The sequence below is a fragment of the Xenopus laevis genome, chromosome 7S (assembly GCF_017654675.1).
Source record: "Xenopus laevis strain J_2021 chromosome 7S, Xenopus_laevis_v10.1, whole genome shotgun sequence".
In the NCBI taxonomy this organism is placed as follows: domain Eukaryota; kingdom Metazoa; phylum Chordata; class Amphibia; order Anura; family Pipidae; genus Xenopus; species Xenopus laevis.
The window spans coordinates 22,279,722-22,294,050 of NC_054384.1; the positions used below are offsets into that span (position 1 = coordinate 22,279,722).

Genomic DNA, 14,329 nt, shown 5'->3' on the forward strand with positions numbered 1-14,329 from the left:
ATCTCATTTTTGCATGATGTTTAATACAGGATATTTCATTCTTAGGCATGTCTCAACTCATCATGATTAAGGGACTAAAACTAGGGGTAACTGCTCTGGGTCTTGCACATGCAAGCAGTTGCAGGTAGAAGGAGTGGGGTCAATAGGACTAGATGGCTATAGTAGGAGAAAATAGTCATAGTAGCACTTTATATCAGTGTATATCAGGTGCTTATTTTTACATTCCTGGCCAGTGTTGGTTGCACACAACCAAATGTTCTGCCAAACAAAGCCTCCTTTTGACTGGCAGTCAACAAAGGGGCTACCAAATAGCCAATCACAGCCCCTATTTTGCTCCCCGAGGAACTTTTTTCAGGCTTGTGTTGCTCCCCAACTCTTTTTACAATTAAATGTATCTCATGGGTAAAAAAAGGTTGGAGGCCCCTGCTCTAGGATGTGATTATGAACTCTAGAAAAGCTTTCTAATTCAGTAGAGGAATGATGCTAGTGAATGATAAAAGTTTCTTATTTCAGCAAGATGAAGCTTATATTGAATATTCATTTTCGCAATAGATCCCCTTTAATATCTGATGATTCTCAGCCAAACATTGATCAGGTAGGACCAATGTTGTGTTCCCTCTACTTTTTTTTTTTTGCTGTGTGCACAAAAAAAATCTTGTGTTGACGCTTTCTAAACCAGCAAGTCAAAATTTATGTATTCTCACAATTCTGTATGCACATTGGCCTCTAAATTTGTGCGCTTGCACAAGCACACAGTATAGAGGGAACATTGGGCAGGACCTCCTGAAGGCCCCATACACAGGCCCATAAGCTGTGCTGACTCAGGCCATACATAGCAAGCTTAAGAAGATGAGACACAAGCTATATAAGCAACCTGAGGGACCAGGTGTACCCCCCTCCACTCTCACCTTTTTAAGTGCAAAGAGTGCAATTGCAATTTGAAAACCATAAATTTGGCTTAAATTTACAAGGAGAGCTTTTTTGCCACCCCTGCTAAACAGTGGGGCCTCTGCTGCCTGATGCAAGTTTCTCAACTTGTCTCATTGGTGCAGCACCCCTATGAGGGAGTATGAATGGAATAGAACATGCAGGGTCAGACTGGGGGGGCCAGAGGCCCACTGGGGCTGCAGTCTCAGGATCACCCGCCACTGTACCCTGCTGCGCCGCGCGTGTATGTGCGCACCACGTGAGCGTGCATGTGTGTGTGTGCAAGAGTGTGTGCACTGCATTGCATTCTTCGGGCCTCGGGACCTTCTTCGGGCCGGTAGGTAGGAAATGGAACTACAGGGTGCGGATCTGGGCAACAGGAGTGGGGGCCCACCAGGTTTTTTCCCAGTGTCCCGCTGGCCCAGTCCAACCATGTTCATGAATGTCCCGAACATTGGTAACATCGGTTGCACTGCCTGGGTTAAATTCACATTGATTTGAAATAATATTATTTATATATAAGATATTTTTTATGACTGGTGTAGCAATAAGGGAAGAGCGTTTCATATTATTTATCTTATTATTTATAGTTCAGAAAGGTGAATTTGTCTAGGGGTGCCATCACGGCACTTAAACCTTTTATTTACTAAGTACTGACTGAAGTAGTGAGATGCTTTCTAGGCAGAGATTATACCTGCTTATTCTCACAGTCCATTTAAAGGGAAAGCCTTTTTCTCTGCCCTCTGTTCAGAGTATAATTATTGTTTATCCAAAATGTTTTTTTTTTCTTTTCATTTTAACTTTTCTTTCCTGTTATTTTTTCCGGGATTAATGATGTTTAGAAAACCACTATAACAAGACCAGAACTTAAATTCCATGCAACCTGTTAATCCAGTTAACCAACAGATCTTTTTTTCATAAATTTCTCCTTTGTATGAGCAGCCTGCTACACTGGATCCAAGAAAACCTTTAAAGAGCCAAAGCTGATAAGGCTTGCAAGGGAGGTATTTGGCCTAAAACAAATTTCTCAGAATTGTGTCTCTCCATACAACCCTTAATTCGGCTTCTAGCTTTTGTATTTTGCAACACTCCAGTGGTTTCTTAGCAAAAAAAAGACCTTGGAATTCCATTCCTGAAACATACATTCCTCTCTGTTTTTTTTTATATATTTACAGTACATGGGTGTGATAAGGATGTGGCAAAAACACTTCATTGAGAAGAAAGGAAAGAGGAGCATTATAAACCTATTAGATAGATAGATAGATAGATAGATAGATAGATAGATATTGTATTATTGTACGAAAGATCTTTTGTACGATAATCTTTGCAAGTGTGGTGTGAGAAAAGGCGACCGATATCGGTATAAAGCCTTGGATATTGGTCAATCGGGCAGGACTGAAAATTTTAATCAGACGCCATAAAAGGTTCCCGAACATCATCACGTTAATGCTGAATCATTGGATAGAACTAAAGAATTATTTTTGTTTTTACCTGCACATCTTAACGTTAGTAAAGTGGACAAAAGATCTTTCATAGGACCAACGGTCGTAGGAAAGATCGTAATTGTAGTATGTATGGCCACCTTTAGTGTCCCATAAGAAATAGGTACAATAGAGAAAATGTGTATATAAAATTCGAATCCCCTTGGTACAGTCACCTGTTGTTAGTAGAACTCACCAGGAGTGCAAAGGTGCTGAGCCTACTGCACTATGGGACCATAGGAGCAAGTATTTTACTGTAAAAGTCACCACATCATGAGAAAAATTGGGGTAGTTTCCAGTTTCCAGTTTATTCATGGGTGTTTTTTTTTGAGATAAGGCATGTGTTTTTTGCAACGAGGAAAGGTTTGAAATGAAAAAACCTGGTGTCAAATGTCAGCTATCCTTCCCTGTTAAGAGCAAATTGTCATCATTTTGCAATGCAGGGGAGGATAGAGTTTGCATTTATCAGAAATATCCCTGTTTTTAAAAATAACTTGTAACATTTTTGTTATGTCTCTTTGAAGAGATGGCTCTGGTGCTGCCAAAGGGTGTTGCCTCTAAGGAACTATCTAAACAATGAATAACTAGTAGAAATTATTATAATAGTTCTTTAATGAACAAGTGAAATAGTATTGAAATAAGTCATTTTCTAAATATACATTCACTTTCTTGGTAGTCATCATTATCATAATCATCAACATGTGACTGCATTGACTTCCTTCCCATCATGACTCAATCAGCCATTGTGTATAAATCTCCTGCTGCTTTACTGCCTGTACCAGAAATATGTATTTATGTATAGTATGTATTTTACACAATAAGCTGATAAAGTGTTTATATGTTTATCTCATTAATTGAAGTACAGTGCACTAGTTAAAGGTGGTGGCACACGTGGCTACTTGGGGAGATTAGAGATTCGCCAAGCTTCAAATCGCCTCTTCTTTTGGCGACTAATCTCCCTGAAATGCCTTCCCGTCAGCTAGAATGTAAATAAACAGTGGGATGGCACTTGGATCGCTTCGTTTTCCGAAGTTGCCTCACATGGAATCTTTGGGCGACTTTGGAAAGCCAAAGCAATCCGAGTGGCACCCTGTCGGCAATTTACATTCTAGCCAGCGGGAAGGCATTTCGGGGAGATTAGTCTCCTTTGCGCAGTTTAGCACCAATGTTAGTAAATGAGTCCTTGTGCATCTAAAGGTGATGGCACACAGTAAGATGTCACCCGTGGTTAAATCTGTGGGCAATAAATCTCCCAAAAATTACTTGCCACACTATAATGTTAAGATCACCACAAGTGTATTGTCTTAATTGCAGGTAAATGCATAAGGAGGCAATTTTCTCGCAATTAAGCCAGATTGCTGAGAGTAATCCATTTACTTGCGGAAGATTTGTTACCCATAGTAGTTCAGATTTCATGACAAATATTACCGTGTGCCATCACCCAAATGTAGTGGAGTGGTCCACAGCAGTGTGGTAGAGAGGTTGGTGACAGTGGGGGGCCTGGTAAGAACCTTCAAACCAATAAGGCCCTTCTTCCTACCTGCACTCACACTATTTGACCCAAGCAGTTGGGGGTGGGGGTTTTACTTCAATGTGGAGGGGGGCCTGCAAAAGTGAAGTTACTCCTGTGATATTTTCCCAATACAGCTCAATACACCAGGGTCTGTTAAACATGTATACACGAACAGATGAACGGCACTCCGGTAAAAAACAGCTATTTTATTTCTGGGCACTGTAGAAATACATAGGCCTTATGCGTTTCGGGAACACCTTCCCTTAATCATAGGCTACGATTAAAGGATAAGTTAACCTTTAAAATAAGTGAATGTAAAATTGACGAGGGTGCTATTCTAAGCACTTTTGCAATGTACATTCATTATTTATTTATTTTTTATTCCAAGATATTAAAGGTTACATGTACTGTTAATATAAATGAATTTTGTTACAACAGCGCCACCTGCTGGTCATTTTCCCACCAGTCTGACCACCAAGTAGTCAAGGAAGTTGTCAGGAGAAAGAAAAAGGCTGCTCTGATGTTCTACTGTTTAGGAGAACAATTAGAGACCTTTCTCACATCTTCCCTAACCAGAAGAACATCTGCGCAGCCTCTTTCTTTCTCCTGACAACTTCCTTGACTACTTGGTGGTCAGACTGACCAGCAGGTGGCGCTGTTGTAACAAAATTCATTTATATTAACAGTAGATTTAACCTTTAATATATTGGAATAAAAAATAAATAAATAATGAATGTACATTGCAAAAGTGCTTAGAATAAAACTCTCATCAATTTTACATTCACTTATTTTTAAGGTTTACTCATCCTTTAAGGGAAGCCTATGATTAAGGGAAGGTGTTCCCGAAACGCGTAAGGCCTATGTATTTCTACAGTGCCCAGCAATAAAATACCTGTTTTTTACCGGAGTGCCGTTCATCTATTCGTGTATATACTGTTGGCAGTGGGGACACTGCGGACTGAGCACCCGGCACCACAGGGAAGCAGCTAAGCGGTGGTGAGTTGAAGCGGTCCTAATTGGTGTTGTGGAGATTTCTGTTAAACATGAGCCAGTTAACTAGTAAGTGCTTCTGGGGCAATATAACAGCTCTACATGTTAAGAGATTAGGAATGATTAGATTACAAGTACAAAGAAAGGCAAAGGGGGCTAGAAGAGCATTTGCTGAAACTTAGGGTGGTGGCACACATGATGATTTGGGGAGATTAGTCGCCCAGCGACAAATCTCCAATTCTTCGGGTGACTAATCTCCCTGAACTGCCTTCCCCGCCTTAACGCCGGCTAGAATGTGAGTTGCGGGCGGGATGGCTCTCGGATTGCTTCCGCTTTTCCTGAAGTCGCCCAAAGTTTCCTCATGAGGCAACTTTGGAAAACGAAGCGATCAGAGTGCCATCCCACTGTGATTCACATTTTAGCCGGTGGCAGTGACGGAACTAGGTGGGGGCGGGCCCTGGTGTGGTCCGGGCCCCACCCACCCTCGTCTGTGCGGCGCTGCAGCCGACTCCAGCCAGCGTGACTGCCGGGGGGCCCTGCGGGGGTGCGGGCCCTGGCCCAATTGCACTCCCTGCTCCCCCAGTAGTTACGCCATTGGCCGGCGGGAAGGCATTTTCTATTAAAAAATACCATAGGTAGAAAAAGCGTTGAGATCATATCATCCCTTACCAGCAGTTTTCTGCTCAGATAAGCATAATAGAGAATGAACAGATAACTCTGGGCGAATGAGGCGGATAGAAGAATCTGTCCTTGGGGAAGCAATGCAGTTCTTAGTGACAGATGCAGTCCATGTAAAAAATATGCCTTGTCTTTTGCAAATGATCTTATTTTGAAGCCAGTGAAGCACGCTTAAATTCCTATATTCATTTCCACTTCACAATATGAAAAAACGTTCTTTGGTACCCACAAGCAAATTTGTCTTTTGTAGGCAAGTACCATAGGCAGTTTGAATTACTCTGGAAAATTTAATAGTGACATAAAGTACGGGGTTGGACTGGGGGGTCTGAGGGCCCCCACACCACCTTAGGGGACCCTGTCCCAATCTTGAGGTTGTCCAGAGGCCACAACTCTCCTGCTCCTCCCCTTTTAACTTCTGTCCTTTGCACCGCCATCGGGGGTGTGCACAATGAGCAGCCACAGTTTTTTGCGGGGACACCCAAGAGCAAGTCTGGGTTTGCAGGGCCCACCCGATTTTTCCCAGAGTCCCACCAACCATGTCCGACCCTGATTCCGTATATTAGGTGCCCTATACAGATAAGCCTTACAGTACATTTTTCTAAACATTATCAGGATATTACAGTGAATGTAGCCCAATTTATAAATATGGTTTAGTTTATTTGGAAGCACTCATAGAAAAATGTCAATCAGCAAAGAGAGTCAATTCAGTGCTAAATTAAAAATAAATGAAAGTTACAGTGGCTTATGTATTTCTTTTTATTCACTAACAAGTAGACTAACATAATGTTTTCAACCCTTCCACTAGGTCGGAGGATGGGAGGTTGGGGTCTGGATTTGACTGCTGGTCAGATTTTCAGGGCATCAGGGAACGTTCAAAATCCCCATTTGCCTCTAGTATCAGACTAGACTGCGCGAATTTTCGTCTGGCGAAGTGTTGCGATGGCTGCAAAGCCGTCGCTGCCGAACTTTCGTTGCTTAGTATTTTTACCCCCTAGATAGTATGCTTTGTCAGGGATTTCCATTGGCTTAAACAATCCAGCTGCTAGCCCTGATTATTAGAAGGTTACTTACATGTTTCCTGCAGCATATAAACCCAACAGCCGTGCAGCCAGGTGTTCAGCCACAGTACTTATTCTCACTAACAATTACCATGAGTTGTGGGCAATGGGATTTTACTGGGATATGCAGACATGTGGAAACCAGTGCGTGTTGATCAAAGAAACATTTAAGCATGTCATTTACCTGAGAATCATAGGTTGCTTTCTTCTGCTCCTGCATTTGTGCAATGTTTATGCAGTGAATCAGCCTTGGAATGGGGGTCCAGGGCCCCTCTCCACCAGTGCCTCCATGCGTTTGTACCTTGTTTTTTCTTCTCGCAGTCGCAATCAGGGCCAATGGGGTAGGTCGGGGAGCAGCACCTAGGGTCTCGGGCACGGTCGGTGGGGTTACACTTTGATGAATCTGCCCTAAGAGTTAAACTGTAAAGGAATCTGTCCATAGAAACAACCCCTACTCCAAAAGAATTCATTTAAGTCACTGTGTTGCAGAATAGGCCAATAATCAGACATATAATCATTTTAGAGCTAAAGTCAAGTTATTGTGATGTGCTGGGATAAATTTAGAATTTATTGATTTTCTGGATCAAAGGCAGGAACCCACGTAACGCTTCCAGGTACAGTACAGTGTATATCCCAGGCAGTTATTGTGCTCGGTATGAGGTATTGATGTTGGAAATGTGATCTTTTCGCTGGCCAGCCTGTAAGGAACAGAACGGAAAATCAGCATTCTGGCATTTCCTTTGTATCATACTCATTATGGGAAAGCGCTGGGGTTGCTTCCTGCTTTTGTACAGAAAGATGAACACCACCAAAAAGAATAACCATGATGTGCTCTGCACAACACCCTCTATTTATTTTTATAAAGAGTTCACTGAGCAGGAAGAGACAGCTCATGGAATGTTAGTCGACAAGATGAACGTGAGTTCTTCCACAGATGGAAGGGATGAACAGAGGTAGAGGTCACTTAGCTGAGTCACTGAAGCTGCTAACTTCTGCACTTGCTTTAGAGAGAAATCACTTCCTGTCCTTTTTTCAATATGGTTATTTTTCGGGTTCTAATAGCCCTGAGATAAATTATACATGCGTGGACATGTACTCACTTGTATTTGGAATAAGCATGTAAATTTAACTAAGCATTACTAGGTACTTGTTAGTAGAAAAAAGTACTGGTCTCTTTAGTGTTCCTGATGGGGATAATTCAAGGAAAAATATAGAATCAATACAGCTCCAGGCAGTAATTTTCAACTGCAATGTGTTTTATTCAGCAGTGCAGGCACACTCCTGATGGGGATACTCAAGGTTATTAGCTTTTACTACTTAACATTCTACTATAGGGCTGCCCAAACCATGGCCTCCAAGTTGGATACAGCCCACCTTGTGTGTGTGTGTGTTTTTTTTTTGTCCTGATCCATAGGACATATTTATCATAACTATATTATTATTTTATATTATATTATTTGAATCTGTCCTCTTAATGCAGGGCCGGAACTAGGGGTAGACAGAAGAGGCATGTGCCTAGGTTGCAAAGCTTGGGGGGTTCCAGGTTCTTCATAAGCAGCATACCCTTTGTCCGCCACTGAAAAAGGTTAAGTGGGTGCAGCTCTCTGATGTCAAAGCGTGCTAATGCAGGCCCGTCTGCACCTGTTTTTCACCCACCAGCGTGTCCTAGTTTGCGCACAGCAGCACATGTGCATTGTTGTTTCGTGCGCGGCTGCATGGGAGGCGGGGCTCTACGTGCCCAACCAGGTTGCCTGGGGCGCCAGGCCGGCATTGCCCAGCACTGTCTTAATGTGTACTATATCAGACCACTGCATGGGAAAATCACTGGCTGAACAGAAATGTGGGTTTGCTCCCCTATATTTAGACCACTGATGCAATTTTAAAATATACTTATTGCTCATGATACGAATCTAAGAGTGGAGCTTATTAGCAATAGCCAGAGTAGCGCTGGATCGCCATGATGCCCCTATGCTAAAAAATGCACATACATGCAAGAAACTGTTAAACTCCTAATAAGCTTGATATATTACACTGTAGAAATATAATTTTAATTATCTGTCTGTTACAGGTAAATCAAGGAGCATCAAAAGCTCTTGGCTCGGGCCTTGGATACTTGGAACACATCTGTCAGCTCATAGAAAAAATTGGGCAGCTCCAGGAACACAACCTCAAGCTGCAAAGGCAAGTCTTTGCCTTGCAAAAAGAGGACAGAATGAAACAGATGAAAGAGGTAAGATCATGTTACACAACTTTTAGACGTTACCAAAGTGTAGAATTTTTGTCTTTCTAACTGGATTCCTTGAGGGAGAAATTGAGCAATAGGACTGCTGGAGATCAGAAATGTAATGGTGTGACATGAGGGTCATGTGAGGCCTGGGGACAAATATGGTGCACAATCTTTGTCACTCTTGCCCTTCAGCTAATGTATTCAAAACATAAAATTTGCTTCCAGTGATACATAATACTTCAGAGATACAAGAACAGACTTGTTTGGAAACTAAAATTAGATTGTTGCTGCTACCATTTAAATGTAACTTAGTGATGTGCGGGCTGGGCTGATACCAGCAGCATCCACAGGTCGGGCAGGTTCGGGCCGACCTCGCACGCTTCTTTCCGGGACCTTCCAAATGCCGGTTTCCGACTTCCGGGTTGAGTTTTTATACACGTGCGCCTCTCGCCCGCCCCTTTTGTTACGTCATCGGCAGGGTGGGTCGCGCGGATCTATAAAAGAGACCCGGAAATGGGTGAGGGGCCTGACCACCACATCAAACTCGTTATCAAACTCTAACAAGTTTATGTATGATTTTGGCCAATCCACTTACAGTAAAAAAAAAGTGGGAAAGTGCCATTAGACAATTAGCTGAATCTTATGTGGCCAACTATAAATTAGTAGTTTATTGTAGCAGGTTGCTGGACAACAAGGCCTAATGCATTTTATGCCCTAAATCATAGGATCATGATTAAGTAGCCTATGTTTAAGGCATTAAGTCCCAAACATGCCTGAAACGTGCCAGTCCTTGTTGTACAGCAGCCTGCTGCAATAAACGACTGCTTTTATTTAAATGGTCAGCCGCCGTGTTTGTGAATAAGAAATGTTGGATATGGTTGGGGCACCGGTGGCTGAGCACCTGGGAAGATCATGGCATACAAAATATAGAGGATTTGTGAGGGAGGACATATGGTGGAAGGTGGGTCTGGAGCGTTCTTTTCTTTAGTTTTACGCAGCTATAAATCACTGACCATTAGCTATAAAAATAGTTTTGCTTTGTAAATGTGAACTTCATAAATCTGTTTCCTGTTTTAGAGAATTACAGAATTGGTTTAGCTTTTTTAGACATGGGAAAGGAATTTCAAAAGTCTTCTTCTTGTTCTTGTTTTAATAAATATGACTAATATGGACATAAGAGTAATAGCAAGAAATGCACACCAGTCGTTGGCATTAATGTGACATTTTTACAGGTGTTTACAATTTTATAGATCTGAGAGCCCCAAGCTGTGTCAGTTCTGTAATAATGTAACATGCAAACAGGGTAAAAGCTAATAAATCTTTAAAATAACGCATTGCAACTCGAACTCAGACCTATTCCAGGTACGTAGGCTGTCAAATAACCAATCAATAGCCCACTATCCCCCCAAAAGGCATATGTAGGTTAATATGAACAAGAAATCCATTAGAAGGAGCTTAACTTTGGAATGCCAGAAACGTGAGCATGATATCACAGTAGTGAACAGAAGAAGAGAGATATTACAGGTTACATTGCTCCTCTCTCCCCTCTTGTAGGAGTATGTTGTACAGCACTGCTGCTGTGGAGCAGCCAATGTTTTCCTCAGTTCCCACCAAGAGATGAAGAAACAAGTTCCCTTGAGAAGGAACCGGCCACACAGTATGTTTGTACAAAGTGGAAATAACTCTGACCTTTTCATGATCCCAGAAACCGGTGTCAACTCAGAGAAGTTTGGCTACAAAGGTTGGCGTCTTATCAACACTTCTGTTTTTACAAATCTTAATAAAATACTGAAGAACAATAGAAGTTAAGACATGTTACTGGATGAACAGAGTGTATGCCATAGGCCACAGCAGATGCCAACTCATTCATGTATTGAGTTTACTTAAACAAGCGTCTGTTGTCCAACGCGACTTATTTGCAAACACAAATTGCAAAGAAAAGGTGTCATTAGTTCTTATGGAGCTGTTTATACAGTCAAGGGCCCTGCTTCAGATGAAGCAATCTGGAACAGATCAAACGGACACTGACTAAAGGTGGCCATACACAGGCAGATAATGCTGCAGATATCAGTAGTTTAGACCAATTTGACAGCTAATCTGTCCGTGTATGGAGGATTCCGACGGGTCTTTCCAATCGATATCTGGACACGATATCGTTTGGGAAGGTTTGATTTTTTTCTCCTGACCGACCCGTCTAAGCCCATTGTGCTCGTCGTAATCCAATCGTTTGGCCATAGGGCCGATATAGCCCTGCTGTTAGTGGCATATCGGGGAAAAGATCCACTCGTTTGCCTACGAGCGGATCTTAAGGTGGCCATACACGGGCCGATAAAAGCTGCCAACAGACCGTGTCGGCAGCTCATTGGCCCGTGTATGGGGCCCCCCGACGGGCTTCACCGATCGAGATCTGGCCAAAAGTCGGCCAGATCTCGATCGGATGGGACAGAAAATCCCGTCGGATCGCGGCCGCATCTATTCGTTGATGCGGTCCCGCGATCCGACCGCCCGTTTGGGCATCGTTAGGATCCGATCGTTGGGCCCTAGGGCCCACGATCGGATCAGCCCGATATTGCCCACCTCAAGGTGGGCATATTGGAGGGAGATCCGCCAAACGAGCGGATCTCTCCATATATGGCCACCTTTATAGTGTATGGCCACCTTAAGATGGGTTTACACTAGCACATTTCTATAGCAATAAAATTGCTTGTCTTACGCTCAATAATTAAGCACAATAAAATGTACAAAGTAACAATTTTCACTGCATTCTCTGGCCAGAGTTGTCAATCTTAATGACAAAAATGGAAAAATAAGTGGGCTAAACTCTTTATTCAGAAACTGTTTTAATGCATGCATTGATATAATTTGATCATGTTTATGCACAATTGCTTCCGCGAAGACAGTAGTTCAAGGTGTGGTATTTATTCATTATGCCTAATGCTTGGGACCTGGGTTATCCAGATAAGGGGGTTTCCCTAAAATAAATAACAGTATCTTTGAACTACTAAAAACATTCAAATACTCAATATATCCAATAGGATTGTTTTGCAACCAAATGGATTCATTCAGTTTATTACAAGGTATTGTTTTATTACTGCAGAGAAACGGGTCAATCATTAAAAAGTATTTGCTTATGGGAAATGGCCTTCCTGTATTTTGGAGCTTTCGGGTTTCCAGATAAGCCTTTGAGCAAGCAGCAGCTTGCAAAATAAGGGCAGATGCAAATTAATTTTTTTTGTCCTAAGACAAACCTGTAAGTTCAGGGTCCTAAGGCAGTTTGAACCAGTCTGTACTCCCTAACAAGTTAGAGGACGGGCAATGAGTTGTCTACATGGGGGTAGATGCTTCACAACAGCGCACAGAGATCATTCATCTAACATGGAAGGCAGGTGCAAAGTGAATAAACATGGCAAACTGCATGGCAGACATTGTAATTGACCCATAATGGATCTCTTATAACAGCAAAGTGCAAACTTTAGAATAATAGGGCTTTTTTAACCTAAAATTAATTTTCTTCTTCATAACATACTCTGCACGTTTCAAAGGCTGCTGAATCATTATACTTATTAATTTGTATCTCTAGCAATGCCAGTGCTTCACTTAATTATGTTTTACTAATTTGAGAATTTCTTGCTACAGCATCGAATGTGCAGATGAATGAAAGCAGAAGCCCTTCGTTGCTCGGGTTTAGGAAGTCAGCCAACAAAGTGAAATTTGACGAAAGAGATTTTCAGAAATTGTGGGACAAGACATACTGTTATGCTTTGCCAGATCAGGAAACTAGAAAGGTAAAGAAAATGCATATGCAGAGTATTTTTGTTGGTTTCATGGCAACCTAGGAAGATGGAGGTCATGACACACCATGTTTACTGCCATCATCTTCATCATAAATAATTTATATGACAAAGTGGGTGTTTCAATAATTACACAAACAAGGGTTACAGAATAAATATCCACAAGAGCTTGCAATCATGTACTATACATTTCTTTATATCTACTTGATATTACTGGTGTCTGCTTCTATAACATGGTACAGGTTGCATAGATGGAACCTCTGGCACTTGAACCATAACATTTTTTAAATAAGGGCTCCTTGAGCAATTGCAAGGCAGCTCCGGAACAAGAAACCCCTTAAACAATCCAAAGCACCAACTACCTACAAAACAGCACTGGTCTAGGCATGGGGGTAAATTTATCAAAGAGTGAAGTTCCGCCACTAGAGTGAAATTCCGCAGCTATCAATTCATTTCTATGGGATTTTGAAAGACGTATTTATCAATGGGTGAAAGTGAAAGTTCACCCTTTGATAAATATGCCTATAAAAATCCCATAGAAATTAATGGAGAGTGGCGGAATTTCACTCTAGTGGCGGAACTTCACTATTAACTTCACTCTTTGATAAATATACCCCACTGGCTCAACTGAGACTGCTAAGACAAAAGTTTTATATCTATGGAACTGGGTATAACCCCTACTATGGGAATATATCATTATTGTTTGTTGAACATTTTATTAGGGTTATTCAGAGATTTGTGGTTTTATGTAATTAAATATTATGTTTAGAGAGAAAATGTTATGCTCTCATTATTTGGCTACAAAAATTACAAACCAATTAATTTTGTCACATGGTGACATCACACTGCCCTCACACCTGGAAAAACAGACTTTGAAGCAGGATATCTCTGATGGTCTCCATAACTAACTGGGATTCATTTGTGGCTGCACATCTAGAGGTTTATGGCAGATATTAGGACAACTTTGAAAAGGTTATTAGTCCAAACTAGGCCTTCATTAAAACATTTTTGTTCTGAACATAGAACACCTAATAGGTGATTGTCCTGTTTTTCTATGCGATCCTGAGAAAATCCTGTAAGGGGCCTTAATGAGATAAAAAAGGATTTGCACGAGGTCACAAGTTAAATGTCACTAAGGGTGGTGACACATGCTAAGATTTGGGGAGATTTAGTTGCCCGGCTCTTCTTCAGGCGACTAATCTCCCAGAAATGCTTAACAAGCAAACTTCGGGCAAATTCGGAAGATGAAGCACTCTGAGTGCCACCCCGCCTGCGATTAGTCATCCGTAGAAGAGCCGATTTGTCAACAACTCCTATGTAAAACCCTGCTTCAAGTAAATAAACCATTTTCATAATAATATACTTTATTAGTAGTATGTGCTATTGGGTATTTCTAAATTGAAAATTGCCATTTTAAGAAATATGCCCCCCCCCCCCGGGATCCTACGATTCATGGTGCACACAAACAAACCATACAAGTTAGGTCACATGAGCCAATTACTGGACAAAGTTCTGTCTTTTATTCCCACACTTCTTCCTGTTACAGTCAGAGTTGTAGTATTTCTGGTCAGGTGATCTCTGAGGCAGCACAAAGAATATCATAAAATGGGGGCTCAAGGGAAGAGATGTAAAAGGGCAATATTTACTTATATATATATATTTCA

General features: G+C 41.6%; 1 protein-coding gene across 1 annotated transcript in view; it reads left to right on the forward strand.

Annotated features, from left to right (window-relative positions):
- LOC108697436 overlaps nt 1-14,329 on the forward strand; it is a 37,685-nt gene that overhangs the window by 18,128 nt on the left and 5,228 nt on the right. The window contains exons 3-5 of the mRNA XM_041570980.1: nt 8,716-8,877; nt 10,429-10,615; nt 12,511-12,659. Coding sequence (XP_041426914.1) covers nt 8,716-8,877; nt 10,429-10,615; nt 12,511-12,659 — 498 coding nt within the window. The remainder of the gene's footprint in view (nt 1-8,715; nt 8,878-10,428; nt 10,616-12,510; nt 12,660-14,329) is intronic.